This window comes from Mustela nivalis (genome assembly GCF_964662115.1).
Source record: "Mustela nivalis genome assembly, chromosome: 7".
NCBI lineage: Eukaryota > Metazoa > Chordata > Mammalia > Carnivora > Mustelidae > Mustela > Mustela nivalis.
The window spans coordinates 134,315,104-134,342,665 of NC_139026.1; the positions used below are offsets into that span (position 1 = coordinate 134,315,104).

The window sequence follows — 27,562 nt, forward strand, 5'->3', positions numbered from 1 at the left end:
CCCTTGGTCCCACTCCGCCCCTGTGGAAGGTGGGATTCTTCAATGTAGTATCAATACTGAGGACGGAGGAGCTCTTAGGTGCAGGAAAAGGTATTTCAAGAATTAGATTGCTGAGGAGGAAGCGGTTGAGCCCCTCGAGAGGCTAGTGAAGGTGAAGATGCCGCGGGGCTGAAGAATGGCCCTGCCCAGGGTGTCCCCACCCTTGCCCTGGTACCAGGCTACGTTACAGAGCAAGAAAGGGTCTTTGCGGAAGGGATGTAAGTTAAGGAAGGATCTGGGGATGGGGAGGGTGATCCTGGATAATCTGATGAGCCGTAAATGCAGCCGCGGGTCTCCCTGTAGGAGGGGTGAGGGAGCTTGGTGCCCACAGGACAGCGGGAAGGTGCGTAGGTGGAGCAGAGAGATGTGGAAGGCGCGGGTCCTAAAGGTGGGGTCCTGTGGCCAGAGGCCAAAGCCTGTGGACAGCTGCCGCTGGCTGGAAGGGGCAGGGGGCGCCTGTTGGGGCAGAGCACAGCTTGCCAACACCTTGACTTCAGGTCGGTGGAGCTGTTCGGAATTCCTGCCTCCAGAATGGATGATTTAAACCACCAAGTCTGGGGCCACGTGTCACGGCAGCCACGAGAAGCTAGCCCAGACCCCGGTGTTACATCGCATGACGTCAGCGCTCGGAGGGGCCCGGGGGCTTCTCTCTCCCTCCGCGGAGGCCCCTCTCCTGCGTGAGCAGCCCGGCCGCGAACAGACCAGCGGCCAAACAGGACGCTCCACAGTCGCCATAGGTGAAGGACCCCAGCTTGCAGCGGGTCGGTTCGGTGACGGATACAGACAGACAGATTGGCGTCTAGATGGTATGGTCCCACGTACTGACAACCCGAAGCGCGCACTAGTATCCGGTAACAGCTAGGACTTGGGGTTTACATCCTGAAGCGTTTGCTGGAGAAAGAGAAGGACTTGACAGATCGCAGTCTAAGTAGTAAGTTTTTTCAGTGCGAAACCAATGAAGGGTTCAGTCGTGTCCTTTGAGACGCATGAGGATGCAGAGTGTAAGAGGAAGGAGGTCACGCTCCCGCGATGGCGCAGGTGAGCAGGTGAACCGTTCTGCTCCCGGGGGGAGACAAGACCCGCGGAGGCTGGAGCAGGACACCTTTGCACGGACGCTTCGAGGTTTCAGGTCATGTTTAGAGGAGGAGCGCGCCGTCTTGTTTCATTTGCCTGTGATTTGGAGGGAGAGCTGCTGGGGAGCTCCCAGAACCCTTCTCTAGGAAGGCGTCCGCCTGGGGCTTCTGGTAAAGCCAGTGAAAGGACGGCATCTCCCAAGCTTGGTGCGGCAGCGTCCCCTCGGGCGGTGTTTACACATGCAGATTCCTGGGCCCCTCATCGGATTCTGACGTGGCGGACAAGGGGTATATGGCTAAGAAACACGAAGCTTGTCAAAGTCCTAACAAGTGAAGTGCTTATTTTTAGGATTGTTAGAAGAGACAAAAAGAACATTCTGAAATAGAAATAGCCTTCTATAGACCACGAGTTCTCTCCTTCACACAACCTCTGTGGCGCTGGGAATAGAAACGTCGGTGTCTCTGCTGTTAAAGTGAAGCCACGTTGGCATCCTTCATTTATTCCAAACCGAAGTAATCAATTGACAAGGTTTGAATATCTGCGTAGAGGCGATTTTCTCACACTGGGGGATTTTACTTGTAATTTAAGACTTCACATTATGTAGGGGCGTGTGAGTGGCTCCGTCGGTTAAGCATCTGAATCTTTTTATTTCAACTCAGGGCATGATCTTGGGGTCGTGGGGCGAACCCTAGGTTGCCCAGCTCCCCACTCAGCGGGGAGTCTGCTTCTCCCCCTCTCCCTCTGCTCCCCCAGCTCGGCCACTCTCTCTCTCTGTGTCAAAATAAATAGGTCTTAAAAGGAAAAAGAAAAAAACCTCCCATTATGTGTTCGTGTGAAGAAGGAAAAAAGCCTTTCGCTTCAATTGCACGTAAGCAATTCCACGTATTTGTGTCTGTGCTTGAAATACTCCGTTGTAAAAATTTTGTTGTAAGTCTAACGAAGGGGAAAAAACAAATGTCCTGGGGCTGCTGAGTCTTCACATAGTCGTGCGAGTGGGAAGTCCAGGGGCCACAGCCGACTTTAAAGCCGAGGGCCTCCGTTTCCCGGGCTGTCTCGCCAGTCTGCTCTGCTGACACCCAGAAGCCGGCTGAGCGTGTCCGCTGTCCCCCAGCAGGAAGGGGAGACGGCGCCCCGCTTTCTGAAGGCTTGACTCCGGTTGGCACTTGGGAGATCTCATCTTAAAGACACTGTGAGCGTGTTCTTAGGATACGGAGGTTTTGGTTCCAGCCCTCACGCTGTGCTGCGGAAAAGCAGTGGCAGCATCTCCCGATAGAAGCCGACACGCGTTAAGCTTGGTTGTGCAGGAGGAAGCACATCGGACACAATCAGAACGCATCTCAAATCGCGACGTTTGTCCCCTGTAGGGGCTGTGTCACCATTGCCAAATGATGTTCTAAGCAAGAATCCTAATTCTGTATACATCCAGGCTCTGAGATTTCAGAAGATTTTAAGAAATCTTTGTCTTTGTTCTAATATCCTCACATCCTAAGAACGCCAGCGTCTCGGTGAGCGCTGCCAGTTCCCGGCAACCTCCGGGCAGGAGCCCCTGTCTGCCGACCTAGTTTGTGGTAGTGGAGGTGGGGGCCCCCCTTTGGAAGGCACGAGAACATTTAGGGGCCCTCCCAGTTGCTTTAAGTTAGTTTCTGCTACTCACTACCAGGCAGTGTGTATTAAACCAAAGGCCGTTGAGAAAATACCCTGAAAGATAGCTTTTCTATGAAAGCCCTGTAAACATCTGCATTCTCCTACGCATTTGAACTCAAGTAAGTTAGGGTCCGACACATTTATCTGAAAAATTTGTGAGGTCCAAGCCTCCTGCTGTGGGGTCTGTGTCTCATCGAGGGCTTCAGAACTGCTCAGAGAAGCCACAGACGGGAGCGTTCATCTTCTCATTTCCCATCATGGCCTTAGAACTCATCCCTCCCCTCTGCCGGGTTACTTCTCCCACCTCGGAAGAACCTGGTGTGGTCTGGAAGGACTTAGAACTGTCACGACTGTGACAGGTTAATAGATAATGGGCAGCACTTCACAAGTGATTCCGGGGCTAAAAGCAGTGGTAGGCTCTGAGGTTTCACTCTGAAATCTTAGCTGAGAGTTGCCGGCAAAGCACCGTATTTTAAAATTACGTTTAAAGGAAGATCAGAAGGCACTCTCAAGGCTTAGTGTCTAGTTAAATACCAGCATCTTTTATGTGCTTGCACATCATTTTTCATTGCTTTCTGCTAGATGTGAAGAATTAGAATGGGCATTCTCTTTTGCAGATGTTCAAGCTAAATTTTTTCTTTTAAAGAAAAAGTCCTGTTTCAACATCCCTCTGACTTTTCTCCCCTCTAAGAGATAGTGTGATGGTATGTGAAAAGCCATTTTTTCCGTAAGGGAAACATTTGGTCAGCATATGTTTAAGTCAGGCCTGTGTTTTTGGGTCAGAAAATTCCATTGGTTATTTCCCCACTTTGATTTTCTCTAAATTCTGTTTTAAAAATGCCCATAGATGATGATAGTGATAATGAGATGATGATTAAAAAGGACCCGGGGCATGTTTTCTTTTAAAACCTATAAACCTCACACCCGTGTATCTTCTTGAGAGTGCTTAGCCCGTATATGGTATTATAACTGGAAAGAGAAGTTTCAATTCCTTTTTTTTTTTTTTAAGATTTTATTTATTTGTCAGAGCAAGCATAGGCAGAGGGAGAGGCAGGCTCCCCACTGAGGAGGGAATCCAATGTGGGGGGTCAATCCCAGGACCCCAGGATCATGACCTGAACCTAAGGCCACCGCTTAACCAAATGAGCCACCCAGGCATCCCAAGAAGTTTCAGTTTCTAATGCAAAGGTTAAACATGGATTGGAAGACAGTTTTGACCAAAATTCTATCTTGATTCTTGAAGACTCTTTCCTAAACATCTAATTTAACACAATATTAAAAGCTTTAAACACCGCGACCATGGGGTCTTCATTACACTTTTCTGCATTGCTTCTTACTTGTCTCCCCCATACTCCCCTGAAATCTAAGCTAATTGTAACTCGGACCAACTGCCCAAGATGCCCAAGACCCCAATGATAGGGCATAAAGTCGCTTCTTCAGCCTGATGGCCAGACTTCTGGGCTATGTAAGCCTTTTTTGTTGTCAGTCATACAAATTCTCCTTCTGAATGGGCTGTCCATAAAACAGAATCTTGGCCAGGTAACTCATGCGTTTTTAAAATGTTCTCCAAGTGATAGCAACAGCTCAGTAGGGAAGCCAAAAAGTGTTTATACAGTTTCTCTTAGAGAAATAAAATTCTTTATCCTAGATCGAATGTCCAGTTTTCACAAGATGATTGCTGAGAACGTTATAGGCGACGTCTGTGTTAAAAAGCATTGCTTTCTGTTAACTAGAGATGTGCAAGCAAGCCAGCGCTCCATAGCCTTAATTGCAGAAATGATCCACACCGCTAGTCTGGTACACGACGACGTCATCGACGACGCAAGTTCCCGGCGAGGAAAACACACGGTTAATAAGATCTGGGGTGAAAAGAAGGTAGGGTGTTTTGCTTCCTTTTCATCTTCTGACCCGTTCACACGCTCTTTGGATTGCATTAACTCTTCAGATTTGTTTCATTAAAAAGTAAAATACGCTTCCTGGAACGCAGCCTTCCAACTTCCAAAGCAGTAGTCACGTCTGGTCTGTGTATATACATTTGATAATAGAGAAAACCATAGAAAAAATAAGCTTCAGGTTTCTGGTTAGGCACACTTCTATATAGAATTCCTTTTGGTTATAGGGAAAGGGCTTTTTGTTGTTATCCAAAAAGCATATTTCACGAGAAACCGTACATTTTACTTTGGGACTCAGATTACTCAAGTTCAGTTTAATTCTTTAACCATTTATAGACTGCCATGTGCCAGGGTGTCACGGCAAGTAAATGAGTAAAGCTGAACTATGTGTGTGTGTATCTTAAATATAGATATGTAAAAATATATACACACACATATACTGTGAAAATTACACATTTTTAAACAGAGGCTCTATAATTGATTTCGGTTCATATATGTATATTTTAAAGCATATTTCCACGGTATTTTTTAGCATCTCTTGAAAAGTGTATGTAAAATGGGGACTTTTGCCTAAAGATATGTAAGTTATGAGTTCAGACGGGAACAGTGCCGAATGAATGGACACGGAGACGTGCAGACATTTTGTTTGGAGGCGGCGGCCCCCAGCGCACAACTCTGTGGGCCGCCAACCAGCGTGAGTGTGGACTAGGTTTTCCCTGCTCACCTGCCTGCACGTGTATATAGGACCTGGTTCCGTCCTGTTTTCCTATCACCCTTATGAAAAAGATGTGTATCCTAATTGTCACCTTCACATGCTGGTTTTGCTTTGGGATGCATGACTTTGCTATGTATCGAGTCCTGCAATCTCATTTATAAATCTTTTATTTCACATTTGAAATAAAAGGTCTTGTGTCCTATTGACAGAATTCCATACGTCAGAATGTTGTTGGGGGAAAAAAAAAAGGTGGGGGGGTGCAGTTTCTTTCTGGAGAGATCACGGCTAACTCTGTGACATGTCCCTGCAGTCAGATGTCTGTTTTCAGGGCCTGTCCTAAAGCCTTATTTAAGAGTACAAACTCGGGTCTTCACCTTGCCCAATTAGTCGTCCCCACTGTGATCACCTCTGCTATTGGTGGCCTCTTCCGCCCGAGACTGGTCTGACAGGCCTGCCGGCCCCTCAACCTCCTTCCCTTTTCTGCCTCCCAACAGAAAGTACGTGTGTTTCCAGTAAAAATCCATTCATGTGGCGCCCCCTGCAGGCGCCCTCGGTACCTTGCCCGGCTTCCAGCCCGCCCTTCAGTCCCTCACCCACGGCTCCCCAGGGCCCAGTCTGGCAGCCTCACCTCACCTGCCTACATGGGAACCTTTTGGCCTCTGGGAGTCCTGGGCCTGAAGAGGAAAGACATAAAAGCCTAGAGATCCAGAGCCCTAATGATGGGGGGGGGGGGTAGGTGAGGGATCCCTCTCCATCGTCATAGGTGCAGCGACTCATAAATGTGTGTTTATATTTAGGTTGAAATAATTTGTACAATATGTTATATAAAATGACCAACAGGTAAACATACTGAACATCGCTAATTTTAGATACTAGAGAAAAGACAAAAAAATTAAAATGTGATGTTGAAAATTCTATGAATTAAAATTTCTATGACATCCAGTATTTGTAATTTGTAATTGTACTAATTATAATAAAACTCAGGGATATCTTTAAATAGGCAGACGAGTGTATTTGATTACAGTGTATAATTCAGTTATGTATAATTTAAAACAAGCTGTAAGTACAGTATGGGCATCTCCTCCCAATCTAAAGATTAGAAAAATACCGATTATCTAGTGTTGCCTACAAAAAAGCTTGTCTAGGAACAAGGGGCAATGAATGAAGTCAGGATGCCTAGGTTTGCTTTTCACTGAGAGAAGCACGCATTGTGCCCTTTGCTGGGGTGTGCCGAGCACCCGCTGAGATAATTCCCAGCCCTGCGCCCAAGGAGTTGGGTAAATAGGGGCATGGCTGGTTGAAGACAACTGTGAAGACAGCCGCATGCATGGGGAGCCGCGCACGTAGAGGAGGGGCATCTGCAGGCTGAGGGATCCTGGTGGACTTCCTGGAAGTGTCACCCGAGCTAACTGTGCAGCTGAGTCTGCCTAGTGAAGAAGGGGAAAGGCTTTCTGAGTAGGAGAGAGACAGTCGTGGCTTGAGGAAAGTGTGAACATTCCAGTGCGGCTGACCCGAGGGCCACTGGGCCCTGGTGCGGGCAGGGATGAAGCAAGAGGGTGAGATGCCCGTCCGTCTCCAGTCAGTCACTGGCTCTGCTGAGGAAGACCAGGTGATCTCTGGGATCCGACCGAATCCTGGCAATGACCCGAATGTGTAACTGATTATTACACGGACTCCTGCTGAGGACAAGGTTGGGGAAGACTTAGAGCCAAGATGACCCCTGCCTCCCCACCTGAATGTCTCTCTGGGGGGCCAGCTCTGCTGTGGGCTCTGCTGCTCTGATACCTTTCTCTGAAAGCTTTTGGTTTTTCTTCTTCTTCTAGGCTGTACTTGCTGGTGATTTAATTCTTTCTGCAGCATCTATAGCTCTGGCACGGATTGGAAATACAACTGTGATCTCTATTTTAACCCAAGTTATTGAAGATTTGGTGCGTGGTAGGTTAATTCTGACTTTTTCTTTTTTATTCAGTCCCAGTCTAATGAGCCAGGCAGTCAAGCCATATCACAAGTGACCCCTTTCTTTCTTTCCTTGTAGGTGAATTTCTTCAGCTAGGGTCAAAAGAAAACGAGACTGAAAGATTTGCACACTACCTTGAGAAGACCTTCAAGAAGACCGCCAGTCTGATAGCCAACAGTTGTAAAGCAGTATGTACGTTCTGTCTTTGTTCACGTTAAAAAAAAAAAAAAAGCCTCCTAGCTCTTTCTCGGGAGCTGCTCTTCATGGGGAGCATTTCCCTGGAGAACCTTCAGATAGTAACCCAAATCCCATGAGGTCACTGAGAAAAGAGTGATGACCCCGAACAGCGGAGAACTTCTGCCACGGGGCTCGTTTTTGTGGTCCTCTCTCGCTAGGCGGACGTTCGCTTTCATCTTTCCTCCCCAGAGTGGAATCCGAATAAGCCCTCTGCACCTAGTCTCCCCTCCAAACTGTGTGACATTTTGAACAACTTCTCATAAGTAATTTCTTTCCCGATTGTTGTCCCGTATACCATTTCTGACATTTTACCCTTAAAAAGTGGCCAAGTGCCGTGTTCTGTAATAACACTATTTGCCCAGGAAAAAATGCCTATTAGATTGTCCTAGGGTTCTTCGTCCTTTGTGTCCTATTGAGTAGTAGATCCTTTTGGGTCTTTTTGCATGAAATATAAACGGGCCGTTTTCCAGGGCATCCGGGTGGCTCAGTGGATAAAGTGTCCTGCTCTTGATCTCAGCTCCAGCCTCGATCTCAGAGTCCTGAGTTCAAGCCCAGCAAAAAAAGAAAAAAAAAAAAAAAAACCCAAAAAACAAGCCATTTTTCTTTGGCTGTAAGTCAAGTATGAACTATAACTTTTTCTCTCTCTTGCTTTCTTTGTCTGGCCTTCCCTCCGCTCTTCTTTTTTTAAAAAGTCCATATTCTCCTGAGTCTGTAGACTACAACCTGTGGCATTCAGTGCCAGCCCCTAAATGAGAGCCGGTTCTCGCCATAGCAGTGCTCCTCGGACGGTATCCCCGCCTAACCAACGCGGCAGCGACGGATACTGGGCAGGCACTAGCCCATCGAGATCAAAGCAGCAGCCGAGGGAGCCCTCCAGGGGCAATATTACTGCGGTTAAAGAGGGCTCTTCCTCAGGCCTCTCCCGGTGAGAAAGGCTCATTGCAGCTAGAGTCTCCGTTCCAAAAAGTGTCAAGAAACAGATAATAGGGATGGCTGGGTGGCTCAGTTGGTTAAGCCACTGCCTTCGACTCAGGTCATGTTCCCAGGGTCCTGGGATCGAGTCCCGCAGTGGGCTCCTTGCTCGGCAGGGGGTCTGCTTCTCTCTCTGCCTCTGCCTGCTGCTCTGCCTGTATTCTCTCTCTCTCTGACAAATAAATAAATAAAATCTTTAAAAAAAAAAAAAAGAAATGGATAATAGTGAGTCATAAAAGGATGAGGACATTTTCTTTCTAAAAAGATGTAATGGAGGGCGCCTGGGTGGCTCAGTGGGTTGGGCCGCTGCCTTCGGCTCAGGTCATGATCTCGGGGTCCTGGGATCGAGTCCCGCATCGGGCTCTCTGCTCAGCAGGGAGCCTGCTTCCCTTCCTCTCTCTCTACCTGCCTCTCCGTCTGCTTGTGATTTCTCTCTGTCAAATAAATAAATAAAATCTTTAAAAAAAAAAAAAAAAAGATGTAATGGAAACTCTAAGATATGTGAATTACGGAGAACATGCTGGCCATGATTTTAGCCATTTTTGTCTTTATTCAAAGGGCCAACATTTTCTTTTCAAGGAATTGCAAGTGTGGTTTTTTTAAATAGAGAGATGGATGAAAATATGGTAGAAACTAGAACGCTGAATAAAAGAATGAATGATTTTTAAAAGGGGGTGCCAGAAAGCTGTTACCTTAACCCTTCATTGGCCATCCTACCTCTGATGGTCGAGGGCTCCATGATGTTGGAGCGCCCGTCTCGTAAGGCGTGCTGGGGCGCTCGGTGAGGCTCATGGATGAGTTCGCAAGCTGGAGACGGCCTCCGCGAGCACTGGCGGGTAGCAGGGCTGCTCAAACTGAACACGCTGAGAGTCGTCGTTCCCACAGAATGGACATCCCACAGAGAACCAAGGAGATGGGCCCGAGGCACCAAGGAAAGCCTGGATTGTGGTCCCTATCCTCTCTGGGGAGCCAGAGACGTTCTGTTCACAGCACACATAGTTGTTCATAAACCGCACCAGGTGCTTTACAGGTTAGCAAGGCACCAGTAGACGGGATATGAACAGGGCTCAGTCCTTTCTAAAAAATGAAATGCTTTACGCTCTCCACTAGGAGGCATGCTGACATCATCCCACAATGACCCACTTTTTCTGTGATTTATTCCCAAACCCCGGAACTGTTAGAGTAATAAAGCAAAATCATAGTGTGAGCGGTCTACATGAAAGATTCTGTATTTAAGTGCTTATGGGTAGAATATTCCAGAGGTATTACATATTCAACATGGCTGTTTTATGTACTCCTGGTATTCAAAATGCAAAGACATGGGGCTCCAAAAGTTCATGCAAAGCAAACCAGAAGCACCCAAAAGAGGGACTACAGAGAATTTAAACATCAGAATTATTACGGAAGAACCAATCAGAGTCTAAGATGTTACGGGAGTTGGAAGGAAACTGAGCAGCTTGTAATTTATTCTATTAAAGACACCGCCACCCCCTCCCTGAACCACTCCTTGTATTTTTAATAGAAATAGTGTAAAGTCTGAGAGAGGGCTATCTAGGAATGTTTTAGGACATTGATATGAAAATAGTGATATTTTTAAATGAGTGTTATTTATTTGTATTCATAGTCACGCAGAATACAGTTGAGCTTCCAATGAAGGCTATGATTTGTTCCCTGGATAATCTAATGGGAATGAGATCTAAGAGGTCCAGTGGCCCATCCAGTGTTAGTCAGACAGTGGCTGATCTGAGATTCGAACCCAGAACTATGGTACTGTAATCCTGCATTCGTTTGTTTTCCTTCCTTCCTTTTTTTTTTTTTCATTCTTTCTCCTCTCTCCAGTGCTGCATAAGCCCTGGTTCCTGTTTATTTCCAAAGCCACAGTGCACCACTTAGAGGATTTTCTTTTGTGGCTCATATTTGCCGAACACTGACTTTTGGTATGATATTCTTACCTAACCTGCAGATAGACCTTATTCCTATTTTGCCTACTGTCATAATACTGTCGTGCAAAGGGGGGAAATCTTCTGGTTCGGGATCCAGTCCCTGTTCGCGTGTTGGATTTAGCGGTCATGAATCTTTAGTCTCTCCGTCTGGAACATTTCCTTGGATATTGTGAAGAGTGCAGGCGGGTTGTCGAGCCTCTCGAGTTGAATTGGTGTGTGGCTCCGCACGCTGAGAGACAGGTTATGCATTTGGGGCCGGAAAACAGCAGAAGGGATGCCGCCGCCTCGGTTTGCTGTGGCCAGGGAGGGGCACGTGTCCTGTTACTGGTGATGTTCACTTTGATGACTCGATTGTGGGGGTGACTGCCTGGTTTCTTCACTTAAAAGTTACTGTTTTTCTGATACGGGAATATATTTTGAGATTCTGTAAATCTGCTTCTGATCCAACTCACCGGTTTTTGCATGTTGATAGTACCATAACGGTGCAATGACGGTGGCGTGCGTTCTCATTCCTTTTACCCCGCGCTTCTCCAGTCTTCGATCTATGGCCTCCTGCATTCTTATTTACTCTATGGATTATAACGCTTTATTGTTACTTATGTAAATGCTGGAATTCCATATTTGGCCAATGGGAGGACCATTGAACCCAGCTCCTCTGTCCCGTTCATCTACCCCCTTCATTCTCTCCGCACTTTCTTCAAGCCTCATCTTGTCCTTTCCAGCACTGGGATTCGTAATCCCTCCAAAGAGGCCTGTTCCTTCCGGCGGAGAATGGTATTTAGAAACCAAGGTCCTGCGCTATATGTTTGTGGGTATGCGTCGCTCTCGGTCCTTTTATATCTCATCTATCTCATTTATGTATTTATTTTATAATTATATAGTTATTTTTAACGTTTGAGCGAGAGGGAGCAGGAGCAGAGGGGAGGGGCCCAGGGAGGAAGCCCCGACTCCGCGCGGAGCAGGGGCGGTGTGCCTTCCGCGGTGCCTGTGCGTGTCGCAGCGTTGCCCCGACGGGCCGCGGGGCTCCCACTTTGTGCGCGTGGCAGGGAGGACCCGGGCTGCGGTGGAGCTGGAATTCGCATCGCTCTCTTCTAAAGGAACGCGGGCGACTTGGCGGGCGCTCGAGGGCTTTCCCTACCTCGACGCTCTGTGCCGCTGTGCTGTGCCGGCGGGTTTTCCCACCCCCCGGAGTGTGTGGGCCCCGCCCCCCGCAGTTTCAGCTGCTCTTTCTGTACGAGGAATACTCGCTCTTGACCTGGGGCTTATGCTGCCTGTGTGCCCCGCGCCCCCCCCCCCCCCCCCCAGTACTAGCCGGGTTTGAGAACAACCTGTTCCGGTACTTCTGCCGTAAGGACGCGCTCCAGCGGTCGGGTCTGCGTGGGCTGCGAGGAAGACTCCATGTGCACGCGCACGTGTCTATCCCGGGGACGCGCGCGCTCAGGTCTGTCCCGCGGACACCCGCGTCAGAAACACCAGGCGCCCCCGCAGGCAGCTGGAACCCCGGCCTTTCCAAGACAGGCTCTGGGGAGCCTTCCAGGAGGTGGGGCCGCGGGCCTGCTTCCCCCAGACCTGTTGGCCGAGCTCCGCAGTCTTGGACGTAGCTGGCCCTGGTCGACCACGCACCGCCGGAAAGCTACGGGGCACCACCGTCTTCGGGGGCGGGAACGGGAAGCGCTCGAGTCCCGCCCGCGCCCCTCCGTGCTTCTCGCGTGGACCTTCCCGGCTGCGGAGGGACGGACGCAGGCGGCCCCTCCCCGGGCTGCGGCGTGAGGAGTGGGCTTCCCCCCGCGCTCCGAGAGTTCGGAGCACAGGCGGCCCTTGCCCGGCCACCCCGCAGCAGCGGCCCACGAAGCGCAGCTCTGTTACGGGTCTGCGTGTGCGCCCGAGGGGGCCGGGCCGCACGGCCGTGGGCTTGCTCGGGCTCCTCGTCTGGCCTCTGGGCCGCCACGCCGCGTAGGAAAGCGATGACGAGAACATTCCCCGCAGTCAGATCGTTTAGGTTCAGATTCTGATTCCATCGTTTCCAGCCCCGGAACCCCTGGTCCGTGCGCCCTGGGCGTCCAGGCCTCGCTCATGAGCGAGTGACCACGCGGGAAACCTCGGGCTGGGACCTGCCGTGCTGGTGCCCAGGACAACTGGCTGTCGCCGACCATCAGCCACAGCAGCAGTGCTTCTGGGTGGCCGCGAGGCTTAAGAGACTCTGGAGTCTCCATCCTAGGAGCTCCGTAAATTGAATTCAGAAGGAAAATGGCTTTCACGTGTCTTACTTCTGAGGAAGAAAGCTGGCTCTTCGGTGCTGCTGTGTGTTGCGGTAACTGCGGGAGCCGGAGTGCGGAGTGCGGAGGGGGCGTCCTCGCGCTCTGAGCTCGGCACCTCCCCGGCCGCCAGGATCTCGTCTGCTCAAGCGCTCAGCCGGGGTGACGGGTAGCTCGACTCTCGCCGGAGGTTCTAAATTGCCTCACGTGTGGTCTCCCAGATTATTTAATTTGGTTGGAAAGAGGACCCCCTCCCTGTAGCAGTTTCGAGTTTATTATTCACTCCAGGAAGTGGCCCGCTGACCTCTCCTGGCGCGCACTTTGTCGTCGGGGGAGCTTGCAGCCAGCGTGACGCGTCCCGGGCTTCCTCCGTCTCCAGAAACATCCTCAGGGCTGAGCACGTGCTGGGACCCGGCTCGTAGTAGTCACGGGGCACGGACACTGTCAGCTCCTGTTTCTGCGCTCGGGATGAGGAAGACGGCAAACTTGTAGTGTTAAAACCAGCTGCCAGGCTCCGTGCAGAGTTCACAAGTTGTGTGACTCGCATTCCTGGCAGCAGCCCTACCAGCTAAGGGCTTTGGATCCTGCGTTTTATAAAAATGGATGCGAAATACCAAGGAAAGCGCGGGAATGGCGGGACCTCTCGGGGGCGTGAGTGCGCCCCTAGGTGGGGGGCGGGGGGAGGCAGGAACAGAAGTCCGGAGACGGATTCATCATCGGTGACCCGCTACAGGCAGGACACTGACGCCATCTGGCTGTGTCGTGCACTCAGTGTAGACATTTCCCCTCCAGTGGAGTCGATGCTACTCTTGTTCCCTGCTTTGGGGGTTTACCCGGTCTTTGTTTTCTGGAAATGTGGCCGGGCCTGCTTCGCGTGCCTAGCAGAGCAGTGGAAATGCTCCCAAGCCAGTGCCAGCTAGGTTTTTTGGGGTTTTAAAAAGACTTAGAAGTCCTGTTTCTCCTCTCCTGAAAAGCGGGGAGGGCTTTCAGGCAGTTAGTTACTTCTTGCGTAAGGAACAAGCCGCAGGACCAGTGAAGACACTTTGCTAATGAGAAAACAGTATTTGTCTGAAGCATGAGGTTGGAGGCTGTTACATATCAGGAAGTAACTGCGTTTGAGAAAAGAGTGAAATCACCAAAAATTATTAAAAGAAAGGAACTACAAATGAGGAAATAGATGGCAACATCTGTGTGATTAGAGCAGATGAGATACCTCTTCCTAAAACAAGGCCTAATCAATAGATTTTTTATTTTTTAATTTTTAATTTTTTATTTTTTTTTAAGATTTTATTTATTTATTTGACAGAGAGAGAGATCACAAATAGGCAGAGAGACAGACAGAGAGAGAGATGAGGAGAAGCAGGCTCCCTGCTGAGCAGAGAGCCCCATGCGGGACTCGATCCCAGGCTCCTGGGATCATGACCTGAGCCAAAGGTAGAGGCTTAACCCACTGAGCCACCCAGGCGCCCCAATAGGTTTTTTAAAATGGAGCCAACCTGTAGGCCAGGTTTGCTGTGTGCTGAAAGCAGCAAGAAAGAGGACTTACCCCGGGAAAGGAGGGGTGGAGACTAGCTTCCCTAGAATCGAAGCGAACAATCTGCGATGGAGGCTGAAATCCTTCCGCTGAAAGCACGGGCATCGTGCGCGCGTCTGGTCTCGCTCTGGTGGCGGGATCGCCTGACTCTGCCTGTGACGCGGTGGCGGGATCGCCTGACTCTGCCTGTGACGCGGACTCATCTGCTCTTTTTCCAGGGAGTGGGTCTCTGCATCCTTGCATGCAGGGGGAGGCTGCCTTGCTTGTTGTCAGCAGCTCATTCCAGAATTCTCTCTCTGCTTCAGGTCTCTGTCCTGGGATGCCCGGACCCAGTGGTGCATGAGATTGCCTATCAATACGGAAAAAATGTGGGCATCGCCTTTCAGGTTGGTCCTCTGCTTTTTTAGGAACGTGGCCTGTTGGCACAGTGGGAAGGGCGACAGTGACACCCAGGGTGGCATGCTGCTGACATCGCGTGTTCTCATTCACTAGCTCATAGATGATGTGCTGGACTTCACCTCATGTTCTGACCAAATGGGCAAACCAACGTCAGCGGACCTGAAGCTCGGGTTAGCCACTGGCCCAGTCTTGTTTGCTTGCCAACAGGTAAGTTTCCCCAACTCCCTCAGACACGGAGCTTTGTATCTTCCCGGCTCAGCCGATGGGAGGGTTCAGATAAGGAAGATGTGGGAAAGCATTTACCTAAGAGACCTCAGATCTGGAGTCCATCCTGACTTCTGTGACTGAGATGTTGGGACCAGTTATTTTTCTTCTGAGCTTTCTCTGCGCCCTTACCTGTGACCCTGAGGATGAACTGTGATGGTCACAGAGGCACTTCACAGATGAAATGCTGTATGCATTTAAGGTAGCATTATGAGGATTTCCATTTACTTTAGGCACTGACAAGGTGAATGGTCTCCACATTTTGATTATTGGACTGGACTTGGGGTGTACCTCAGAGCCCCTTAAAAAGGCACAGGAAGGGCCTCCAAGCATGAGAAATTCTGCAGTTCTAGAAGTTTAATGAGACGTGCTTCACAGAGGCTCGGCCATGGCCTCAAAATGTCAAGAAGTCAGTAGAACGCACTGCTAGAACCCCATAGTTCCTTCCTCAGATTGAGGGACTGTCCATTAAGGAAGGAAGTAAAGCTGCCTTCGTAGTTTCCTTAGTGTGGATGAGAGCTTAGGAACTTCACGTGCTGCAGGGACTGTGAGGCAGGCAGACGTTTCCAGAGTCTGCTCTGGAGCCCGGCCACATCCCTTGGGGCTGGGTCAAACGTGGTTTGCAGTAAGTGGGACATTGGCTGGCATTTGGACATCTTTTTCATTGATTTTCATCTTTGTAGTGTATTTAAGCCAGTGAAAACTTAGCAAAGAAATAAGATATTCATCACCATGCCACGAAATTAAAAATTCGCTCTTCGGTCTAAAATGTTAGTAACTTTTAGTCTTTCTGAGATCTTTTGCCACTGTTCTTTCTCAGAATTTACAAAGATATAAACTATGTCTTCTGTAGAACTCAGTGAGTCCATTATTGAAACCAGTGACCTTGCTTTTGATCAGTTTCTGGTCCAGGAAAGGAGAGATCATCCTTTTTTTTTTTTTTTTTTTTTTAATTTATTTGACAGAGGGATAACAAGCGGGCAGAGAGGCAGACAGAGAGAGAGGAGGAAGCAGACTCCCCGCTGAGCAGAGAGCCTGATGTGGGGCTCGATCCCAGGACCCTGAGATCATGACCTGAGCTGAAGGCAGAGGCTTTAACCCACTGAGCCACCCAGGCGCCCCAGGAAAGATCATCTTTTATCCACTGTCTAGCAGAGCCATAACTTGGGTAATTCTCCTTGGAGGAAGCTGATGGCTTGGGGGGTCTGGGCCAGGACAGCATATTAGTGAATAGCAGTCAACTGAGGAACGAGGGGTCCAAACACAGATGTTGGATTTTAGAAATATCTGTCCTCACTGCCAGGCTCTGTCCTTGCAGAATTTGGAGGCAGAGATGACAAGGAAATAGCGTGCTATAGATGGCTCCTTTCTCCTATGGAGACTCACTTGTCAGCTCAAAAGGAGAATATTAAAACGTGTGCTAAGTTCTAAAAAAAACTTTAGAAAATCCCCTTTATACGTTAAAGCTGACCAAGGACATTTTATCTTTTCCCATGAGCCCACATAAAAGTAGAGGATTCACGAGTCGTGTAAATGGAAAGGCATGCCCGAGGCTGGAGAGAGGGTAGTCACGGCCGCCACCTAGACAGCTACGACCACTGGTCTGTCTGCCCCCGAGACCCTGGCCAGCAAATGCGAGTCCTTGAGTGAAGACAGCTTCTCAGGATGACTAAGGAACGGGTCTTTTCTGAAAGAAGCTTGCAGTCTACCAAAAAGCTTTGGGTGTCATACTTTTCGAAATTGTAGCAGTTACAAGTGATCGCCGTGAGCCCCCGTGACGCTACGAGCTGAGTCTGTAGGAGTCTGTGAGATGACAGAGCCGGTGCCTGTCCTGCTTGAATTTGCTTTCCTCCACACACAGGAGTAAGGAGTAGTTCTCCCTTAAGATACAGTGGGTCAAAGTCAGGGGGAAAAATGGATCACTCCTACACATTAATTAGTGAGTAATACATAAGAGATTAAAAATGCTGGTTTAAAAAAAAAAGGCAAGGAAAAGGAACACACAATTGCTTACAGCGTCCCAGACCGCGGTGCTACGAGTGTCTCACTGGGAAATGCGGCATCACGAGGCACCCACTCACCCTCACCAGACGGCGCGTTCCCATCTGCCCATACGGCGGTAGGGGAAGGAGTGAAAAGCTGCGCTCGGCGGCCTCAGAAAAGGGAACACACAGAGAGGCCAAGCAGGAAGTGACTGGGCAGAGCTTGTTGGTTTTTTTTTTTTAAGATTTTATTTATTTGACAGAGATCACAAGTAGGCAGAGAGGCAGGCAGAGAGAGAGGGAAGCAGGCTCCCTGCTGAGCAGAGAGCCCGATGCGGGGCTCGATCCCAGGACCCTGAGACCATGACCTGAGCCGAAGGCAGAGGCTTAACCCACTGAGCCACCCACATGCCCCTGCGCAGAGCTTGTTTCTTAAGCAGACTCCCCGTTCTGTCCTGTGGCGATTAGGCCAAAGTGACTCAAAAACGTTTAAGTCATTTTCAAAGAAAACATCAAGTTTAGGCTCTGTTGTGGATGAAACTGTCAAAAAAGGGGATTCTTGGCCAGAAATGTGTGAAAAGATTTTTACAGGGCCAAACGTGATTTTGAGTAAAACAGATTCCAAACTAACACGAGACTGTGCAGTGTCTCCATTGTACGAAAGTGCGTTTTTTTCCTGGTTTGCGAAGGATTCTTTGGTACATTCTCTCTAATCTCACAACTCCTCTCTGTGGTAGGTATTATGCCCACTCTACAAGTAAGAAAGCGATGCGCAAACTTGGCCAAAGTTAAACATCTGGTAAATGGCACAGCAGACAATCACACACCAACTCCTGTAAGACCAGTAGTGTTCCTTTTGCTCCACGATGTCCGATTCTGGCAGCGTGGACGCTGAGGAGAGCTTGTCTGATCCCCCGTGGGGCTTCCCGCAGAGCAGGTAACTCGTGTGCTCTGGGCCTGGGTCGCTCCAGAAGAGCCTGTGTCCGCTCTCGGGACCTGTCACTAACCTGCCCACTTAGTGGAGTCCTCGTAAGAGGTCTGTCATCTTTTTCCATAGGTGGGTGAGTTTTGTTGGCCAGTTACTTAAATGAGTCTTTGAATTTTTCCATCTGAGAACACGGTGTCTCGACCACAAGCAGCTCTGGGAAAACGCTTACCCTTTCCCACCCAGCTGTTGTTTTGAAATAGGGATTCGTTGGACCCTGCAACTTAGTAGAAGCTCCCTCTCTTTGAATGCAGTATTTCTGACATCACTCTGAAGAGCTCTCTGGATAAGTTAGTACAGGGGATTTAAGAAAAATTTCGGGATTTCTGGAGGGATCCCGAGATGACAGTGTCCTTCCAATCTGTGTGTGTACGTGGATTTTTTGTAAGAACAGAAACGTCATGTTAAATCTTTTAAGGAGTATGTAAGTTGGATATTGAGCTCTTCAGAAACAAAATGGAAGTGTTTTTTGGTTGTGGGTTTTTGTTTTTTTTTTTTTTTTTTGTGAGATTACATTTGTTCTCAAATATCCTTTAAAAGATCTTTTCCTTTCTTCTGTTTCTCTTATTTGATAAAGTCACCAGACCCAAATGTCAGCCTGTAGCCGCACTTCCAGCTGCCCCAGCCCCTGCACCAGCTGTCCTGGCTTCTGTCACTGTTGACTAGCTGTCCCTTAGTTACCCAGGTTTTGTGTGAGTAATCTCGCTACATTTATTGATCACCTCCTTTCTAGTTTAGTTTAGTTTATGGATACATTTCACAGTTAGAATACGATCTGTCCTACTCTTCACCCCCCCCCCAACGATTTATTTATTTTAGATAAAGAGAGAAAGCCTGGGGGAGGGGCAGAGGAGAACCCTCGAACTCCCTCCTAAGCATGGAGCCTGACGCGGGGCTCCCTCCCACTACCCCAAGAGCATGACCTGAGCCGACATCAAGAGTCGGACATTCAGCTGAGCCACCCAGGTGCCCCTGATCTGTCCTATTCTTAAAAGGTCTCCCTACCCTCAAACTTAAATAGCCTGGGCAAAAATTTTCTTATTTCTCATGAAATCTGCAAGCAGGCAACTGTTGTTCCCGTTAAGGCTTCTCCTTTCTTCTCCACATCGCACACAGTAAGGGGACTGAGGAAGGCCTAGGGGAAGAGTTTGGTATTTGCATATTAAAATTGCACACACTACATGTTTAAAGGAAGGAGGTAGTCACACTTACAGCAAATATTTTCTTCACACTTTTTGCTTTCTCGATGCTTTTTATAATAAAAGGAGTCAGAGAAGCCACACAATCAGCACATTTTACCACCCTTGTTGGTACAGCAGAAAGAGCTCATGTGCCATAAACAAATGATTATCCCAGATGCCCGGAACAGCGTCCCGTCACCTCTGAGCATAGGGCCTTCCAATTTTGGAATGCGGTATTAAGACAAATGCTTACTTGATTTGGCTTTTTACCACCTAAATGGATTGACTTGAGCTTCCTGATGTGTTTCCTATAAAACTTACTCGATTCTTAAAAGGCCAGTAACTAAAACAAATTACATGTTCTCATTTAAGAACTAACCGTCTGCCGGCCTTTAGGTTTTCTAAGCATGGGAGCAGCTTCTGCGTGTTTAGAACTTTGTTCTGACACATACTTAACTCTGAAAGGAACACTTAATTCTTCATCTGTCATCATCCGGTTGAGGTTTTTCTCTGTGTGCCCTATTTTTTTCTTCTAGGATTACTAATACCGTGATGGTGGTTACAGGACAGCAACTTCAGGCTCACTGCCAGGGAGAATCTGGCAACTGCTGTAAGCACTGATGTGTCCAGAACCAAACATACCTTACCTCTTATGTCATGGAACCAGAAGCTGTTAGAGCTAACGGGTGTCCGCTCGTTGGGTTAAGCAACCTCACGACACTGAGGAGGAGGGTAGGACCCACAGGTGACAGGGCTCACTCAGCTTTGGAGGCTCCAGGACTAGGGCTCTGACTAGTTTAGAGAATGAAGGGATCTGGTGTCCTGACTTCCTGGTTGTTAATGGTGACGGTTCTCCCGAATTGTTGCTCCCCACTGCAGAGCACAGGTTGTCTTCAGTGTACCCGTCTCCTTTTCTCTCTCAGTGCCACAGCTTCCCTCTGGTCTTCTTTATAATCCACGACAGTAACATGACTGGCCTCTCTGCCTCTGCCTCCTCTAATGCAGTGGGTCTCAAACTTGGCTGCACATTAAAAACACCTGGCGTGCTTTTCAAATCTTGATGCCAGGGCCAGACCCCGGCCCCCGCCCCGCCCCCACCAGCAGAATCCGAATCCTTAGGAGCAGATTTAGGCAACCGCGAGCTTCCCGACTGACTCTCGTGCGCAGTCAACGTTGAGCACCCTCTGCTCGTAATACCCGCTGCTCAGACACGTCAGTGGCTTCCAGATGTCACTCAGTTTAGCACTAAAAGTAGAATGCTTAATTCCCACCCTCATCTTGAGCCACTGCTTCTCAGAATGTCAGTAGAATTCGTATCATCCGGGAATCTGCTAAAAATACGTGCTCAGGCCCCATCCCTACTGATCAAGAAGCCTTGAAGCAGTGGCCCAGTAGGCCTCTAGTGATTCCGGTGCAAAAGCTTGAGAACTCAGAGAGGGCAGTAAGGGGGTTTTAGGGATGTAGCTTGCTCTTTCTTTCTTACTCACTGGTGGACTCAAGACTAGAATAGAAAGGACACCAGAATGAACAAGATCAGCAGCTGCCTCTCCTGGGCACCCGCTCAGTCCTGGGCATGGAAGACGAATGTGTCTCTTAGCTCTGCTTCTTTAATTGCTACAATTTATTGCCCCCGCCCCCAAACCATCTAAACATTTAATCACCTTTTCGTTTTTTCCTGTTGTTATAACATTTGATTCTCACAAGAGCAATAAATAAATATTTTCTTTCTTTATGGCTAGTTCCCAGAAATGAATGCTATGATAATGAGACGGTTCAGTTTGCCAGGAGATGTGGACAGAGCTCGACAATATGTATTACAGGTAAGATTTTTTTTTTGAAGATTTTATTTATTTATTTGACAGATCACAGGGAGGCAGAGAGGCAAGCGGGGGGGGGGGGGAAGCAGGCTCCCTGTTGAGCAGAAAGCCCAATGTTGGGCTTGATCTCAGGACCCCGAGACCACAACCCAAGCCAAAGGCAGAGGCCCAACCCACTGGGCCACCCAGGCGCTCCCCAGGTAAATTATTTTACGAAGAAATAAGCCAGGAGCAGGTCAGTGCAGCAGAGTTCTTTAACCAAATAACAGAACAAATTTTAGATGCAAGACCAAGTGTGGTCAATTGTTGACTTGACAAAAACTGAGGAAGAGAAACTTGTATGATTTATTCTTCTTCTAGAACTCTTTCTGAAGACTAATTTAAGTGGTCCTGGGTAAGGTTTGGACATTAGGACTTCTTTAGAGCTACCAACATGATTTTTTTTTTTAAGATTTTTTATTTATTTGACGGAGTCACAGGCAGGCAGAGGCAGGCAGAGAGAGAGGGGGAAGCAGGCTCCCCGCCGAGCAGAGTGCCTGACGCGGGGCTCAATCCCAGGACCCCGGGATCCCAAGTCGAAGGCAGAGGCCCTAACCCACTGAGCCACCCAGGTGCCTCTACCCAAGTGATTCTACTGTATCGTATGGGCTGAGCCCTGCTGGTTTGAAAGCCGTCTTCCTCAAATCCACTGGCAGCACTGCTGCCCTGCAGTCCCCCAGACAGGCCTCCTGGTACAGGCTTACCTTTGCCACCTCCAGGTTATTGGGTGCTCACAGCCGTCCCCTCAGTGTGGACCATCCCTGGTCCCTCCTAGAACTGCCTTCAGTGGTCACTCAAGAACCCACAGAGGCAAACCGTTTCACCTTCAGGGGCGGTAAGCTTATTTCAGATATACTGCCACATATCCTCAGAACTTTCCTATAGAAGCCAGATCTTTGTGCGTATTTTCACTTTCAATAACTGTCTTTCTTTCAAGAGTGAACTCTTTCCAAAATCTAAGTTATTTGGAGCCAGTAGAGCTAATGAATGAGTTGGGTGAGCAGTTTTTAGTAAGCTAATGTGTGGTCTGATCTGTGGTTAGTGCAGTCCTTCAAATAATTACCTGTCAGATTTCCAAAAAGCAAGACCCTCTCCAAAGGATGTATTTCTCTAAGCCTCTATACTGCTAAGCATCCTAATGTGCTACCACCTCTTTGAAGGGTAATCTGGCAGTACTGTTCAGGACTCAGGAGAAGGACTGTAGCTGATAAAGAGGTGATGTACCGGGAGAGGTTCTGCTGTCAGAATTACTGAAGGCTGAAGTGGGAAGTGGGACTGCAAAGAGGGGCAATTAACTGTCGCTTTTAGCAAAACAGTGATGAAGATCCAGCAAGCCTAGACAGACGTGCATTTAGAAAGGTACAAGAATGTTCTCTTAAATTCTCCGAAGACCTCTAAATCCTAACTCCCTTCACCCAGGGCTCCTTCCTAGTCCCTGTTCCTTCATTAAATGTGAATGAACAACTAGGATTTACTTACAATTACTACTGATGAAAAAGTTTGGTGAGTGAGACCAAGATAAACAGAAATATTCAGGGAAAAATATAAAATTGGGGGGTGAAAAAATACTGTATCCATGGAATAAGGTATTTAAAAAAAAAAAATAAGTACGAGCTCAAAGAATTCTAAGTGGTTGTGAAAAACTAGCTCCAGAGGAGGGTTATAATATGAAATGAACAAACCCTTAAAAACATAAACAGAGAATAAAATGAGAAAAGCTTTTAGAGGATCAGTATGATGTAACAGGCGTTTGAGAAAGAGAATCCAAAAAGAAAATGAAAAGTGTGGTCAGGAGAAGAGTTCAGAACTGGTGCTCGGTGTACAGCAAAAACCCTGGACGCTATAAGGCAATAGGTAAGGCCTAAATGATGAAGAAACATTCTAAAGCTAGAAGTCTATATCCTTTCAGACCATTCATTGAGTTAGTAAGTCCTCCTCCCACTTACACTATGCAGTTGAGTTATCTGTGGATGTATTTTAGTAGTAACATGGAAACCCCAAGACCGTGAAAGCTGTGAGCGCTCAAACCAGCAGAACAGGCCGCATCTGATAGAGACCTGCTGGGGCCGGCACGGGCACAGCTGGAAGGCGGTCAGTCTAACAAACAGGATAAGAAGGCAGTAGAAAGATCAGGCAGTTACATTCAAGAGTGGGATTTGGTATACTAAGGTAAAGCAAAATAAAATGCATCCTATTTTGTACCAGTAAAGTACAGAAAATCAGAGGCCTTTCAGAGTGACATCAGGAATATTCTACTCTGGTTAGGCTAAATCCTCACCTTTCTCAGCACAAAGGCAATAGATAATGACTGAAGTTGCTAATTAAGACATTAAAACCAGCAGGTAAAGCTGGGCTCTGTGGAAGAAGGGAACTGTTGATCTCCATCCTTTGTGCTTTATTATGTATATGTTTGTTTTTTAAATTTATAACCTTATCACTTAAAAATCGAATCCTTAAGGGAAAGTAGGTGGCTATTTTGATATTAATGAGTTAGTTGCTTTGCATGCTGATTCAGTACAAAAGTGCTTCCATCTGAGGAGAGTGCATCAACGCAGCAGGCGTGGAAGCGGGAATGATGAGCTGGGGGAGAGAGCACTGGATCGCGACAGAAAGACATTTTAACTGTCACAGCAAGAATTTAAGAGCTGAGCAGAGAGTGAGAAGTCTGTCCCCTTTTGTTCTTGACCCACCAGAGTGACGGTGTGCAGCAAACCACCTACCTCGCGCAGCGGTACTGCCACGAAGCAATACGAGAGATCAGTAAACTTCGACCGTCCCCGGAAAGAGACGCCCTCATACAGCTTTCAGAAATCGTCCTCACGAGAGAGAAATGACAACTCTTTCTGTTACTTCTGGCAGCTATTTTACCAGACCGTGCCTAAAGAATTTTGTGAAATATTCTTTGCTTCATGTGCAGGTAACCAAAAATCATTTCAAAAAATCATTTCAACCTTATTGATGGGCAATTTTTTTTTATTGGCAAAGTTTTTCAGAAAAATTTTTAAATGTAATTAAACCATCCGAATCTGTAACTCTAGTTCTGTAAATTCTAATCGAGGTATCTTGATGGTTATATGTGGTATTGTTTACACTGTTAAGATCCACATGTAAAGCCATTACACAAATAAATAATCAATGTTAAAATTCAAATGGTTTATCGTGTTTCACCATAGGAGTAAAGGTCACAAAAAATGTGAAGTCTACATTTCAATCCACATTAGATTTTAACAGTATCCAAAATTTCATATAGGAGAATGGTTTATTATAAAAGACTGTACATAAAATTTAGACAACAGGTTATATACAAAATTAAGAGAACATTCCACTTGAAAAAATGAAAAAGGTTGCTAGCTGATCACTAGTGATACTGAAATCCTGTTTAAAATTAACAAAGGCAAAATGCATATACAACAGTCACGTTGATTTGGAAGCAATAATGGCCTTTAATTTTCAAGAATAAATGTTCTGCACTAGTCTTACCATTTACTATGCTGTTACACGTCTGTAACGCCCAGTACATAACTGTAATTTGAAATCCAAACAAATCTTCAATACACAGAAACCCACACTTGAGTGCTCTACTTTAATATCCTAGGCAATATTGAATTACACACAAGGTAAGAAAAAAACATCCCTCTAACCTTCCCTTAAATTAAGAGGAGACACACAAAGTGCATGTGTTGCATTTCAATTATTTCAAAAGACAATATAAATCTGTTGGTCAGGTATATTCCCCGTTCACTGATTATATATGATCCACCTTTTTTCGAATTATTTTCTTAAAACGTTTTTATGTTGCTAGTGCCAGGTAATGGATTAAATAGCGCCTATTCAAAAGTCAGTTGCACCCACTTCTACAAAAACAACATGTAAAAGATAATTTCCTTTCATTGAACCCCGTATACAACAATCCACTGGAAAACCCAAGGACTGATAAAGCAGTCCTTCAGAATTTTCCGTACAGAATGTGCATACTTTAACACATTTTCTTAGCTTTGAAAAAGTTACTTTAGAAAAGGAATTCAGCAGATTGACTTGTAAATACCCATCTCAGATTTTAAATCTGCAAAAATCAGTCACTGCCACTGGGACAGGTTGAGATAAGGCTAATATTTTTTTTCCAAGTTAATATATTGAGAAAATAGAACCATAATTCTGCAATAAATCAGTATCTTTATTTATTTATTCATTTATTTATTCATTTATTTATTTATTTTAAAAGCAAACCAGTGAAGGAAAGGACAAAAACCTTTGGTTCACTTAGGTATTTATGAATGGAAAAAATTTATACTGCAAATTCACTCATTCAAAAACTCAGGTGCGAGTTCCAGCATTCCAGATAACCCTTTGTTTTGTCTCACATGGAGACCTTAGAGACTCCATTCATTTCGAGAGACCTAAGTACGAGTACTCCAAGTAAATATTACACAAATTGGAAGCATCTTGGATTTTTTTTAAGTATATTTCAATACATAAATTTGTATGCATGCTTTAAACAAATAGCATATTTCAAGAATGAGGAAGTTTAAACAAAAAGTATGACCAGCACCAGGATTGAAATTTTCTGATTTTAATATTAGTCTGACATAGCGTTAGTAACCATGCTGCACTGAACATGTAATGGTACAGTCTGAATCATGATTTGTTAAATATTATACCCCACACCCCCAGAATACTTAAGCTGGTCATAAAGTTAACTGTGTAAGTAAGTACATAAGCATAATCAGTTACAGACAGCCTCTTGTATAAATTGCTGTTTAGCAATACACAAACTGCCTCAAAGATGTATGCTTACAGGTAGACATTCAGTTATATCAATAAAACAGCATGTCCTGAAAGTATGGGCACATTTTAAAACATTTTAAGACAATTCTGTTAACCATAATAGTCCCACAGTATGACTGAGTAATAAGAACCACCTACTTTAAAAGCAAAAAATTTAATCAGTATAGTGCATGATTGATTCAACATAGTTCCCAGGGAACAGACCAGTCACTCGGTTGCAGACTCCTTCATACCAGCCGTCGTCATTCTTCTTTATGACGTAAATGATTGCACCCTCCATGAACGATAGCTCATCATCCTTGTCTTTTGTATAATCATATATTGCCACAACTATGGAAAGAACAGTTGAAATGCCATGGTGAGTGCACTATTTCCAACATTTAGCTGAATTTTTAAATGCAATGCCAGTTAAATCGATAGTATAGCAAAACCAACTATTTGTACAAATACTGTTAATTCTTATATTGGTAAAAACAGGTTAAGTCAGTGGCCAACCATGTGCCTCAATCACTGGCTTGATGGTAGGACCAGACTGACAACTTAGCTAGAGAGAAGTCCACAGTTCCCACCAATCTATCCAGGAAAGATCCCTGAATTTTCATATTTATTCGATGTTTCAATTGTTCAAAAATCGACTAAGTGCCAACCATTGCAAAACACCATTTTCCAAAACAGGTAGTGGGCAAAGCTACAGAGCCAATCAGTAAATCAGGTAACAACCCAACCCAGTTTGGAAATTATGCATATCCTGGGAGGTCAATCTCATCCTACTCATCCACAGAAAATAGGCAGAGAATTTATGGAGCCATACCTAGATTGTTTAAGAGTATTTACATAATTTAAAGGTCAACGGGATATTTTTTAAAAGGGGGAAACAGGTGAGCAAAGACCCATTAATTAAGACTTAGAGACCGGTTTCCAATTCTGTGGTTTTGATGATTTTGAGTTCAAAATGGTCACTTCCTTTATGAACAGTGCTGTGGGAAAGACGGTCACCAAAGCATTACTAGTCCTCCAAACGGGTTTGTAAATTTAATTGTTCCTTCATTCTGCTTTGATAGCCTGATAGTTCTAAAGTTACATGTAATTTTCCAGTATATGTGAAATGGTATGTGACAGATGTTCATTACTTCGTGTTATCTTTTTTCTTAAAACACTTCTTAGAGCACTTAAGATATTTTGGAACTTGCTTTTCCCCTGAGAAAGGTAACTTCTCCTTCTGAATTAGCGAATTATAAATAAGGAAGAGACCTAAAGTACCGATCCATAGTACTATTCACAAAATTAAAACAGGCAACCTTTTTCTCCCTTTATAAAACCATATTAAGTGAACTCAAGTCCATTCTCCTCCTGCAGCAGAATCCTAGTTAAAGGTCACTGACCTATCCAGTTTCCAAAAAACCCAAAGACATACAGAATAAATAGTACTAAATTATTATCCTGTTATTACTTTTGGCTACATAACCATTCAAGAAAACGGAGTGATTACTGGAAAATCATTAGTAAGGAAAATACTGTAATAACTTAGTTAACATACTAATTAATCTGCCAATTATTTATTATTTATTAGCTTTGGTAACATTAATTTCTTTGTATTCAGAGTCACAATACGTTAGAGTTTGGGTGTGTAGAGAACTTTCAGACTGATCTTGACAAAAGCCTGATACCCTCAAAGTTAGCAGTATGAAAGCTTTTTTTTCCTCATGGCTTTCGTTCCACTTAGACAAAGAGCTGGTAACAGTACTGAACCCAAGTCCTTCTGTAAATGAATCCTAGTTGTACCCAACTTCCCCTTCCCAATACATATATATTCTCCCATACAATAATCTTACTGCTGAGTACTTAATC

At 46.3% G+C, this 27,562-nt stretch overlaps 2 protein-coding genes across 11 annotated transcripts in view; one reads left to right on the forward strand and one right to left on the reverse strand.

The window, feature by feature from the left end:
* PDSS1 (decaprenyl diphosphate synthase subunit 1) overlaps positions 1-24,079 on the forward strand; it is a 53,884-nt gene extending 29,805 nt beyond the window's left edge. For 2 of the 3 annotated variants that reach the window (XM_082740932.1, XM_082740933.1), the window contains exons 5-11: positions 4,491-4,632; positions 7,188-7,299; positions 7,400-7,509; positions 14,568-14,648; positions 14,755-14,868; positions 20,813-20,893; positions 23,623-24,079. In XM_082740932.1, coding sequence (XP_082597058.1) covers positions 4,491-4,632; positions 7,188-7,299; positions 7,400-7,509; positions 14,568-14,648; positions 14,755-14,868; positions 20,813-20,893; positions 23,623-23,763 — 781 coding nt within the window. In that variant the 3' untranslated portion in view covers positions 23,764-24,079. Of the gene's footprint in view, positions 1-4,405; positions 4,633-7,187; positions 7,300-7,399; positions 7,510-14,567; positions 14,649-14,754; positions 14,869-20,812; positions 20,894-23,622 lie in introns of all 3 variants that reach the window. The other variant, XM_082740934.1, reaches the window with a different exon arrangement.
* ABI1 (abl interactor 1) overlaps positions 23,885-27,562 on the reverse strand; it is a 121,338-nt gene continuing 117,660 nt past the window's right edge. For all 8 annotated transcript variants that reach the window (XM_082740927.1, XM_082740926.1, XM_082740928.1 and 5 more), the window contains one exon: positions 23,885-26,044. In XM_082740927.1, the coding sequence (XP_082597053.1) occupies positions 25,869-26,044 (176 nt within the window). In that variant the 3' untranslated portion in view covers positions 23,885-25,868. The remainder of the gene's footprint in view (positions 26,045-27,562) is intronic.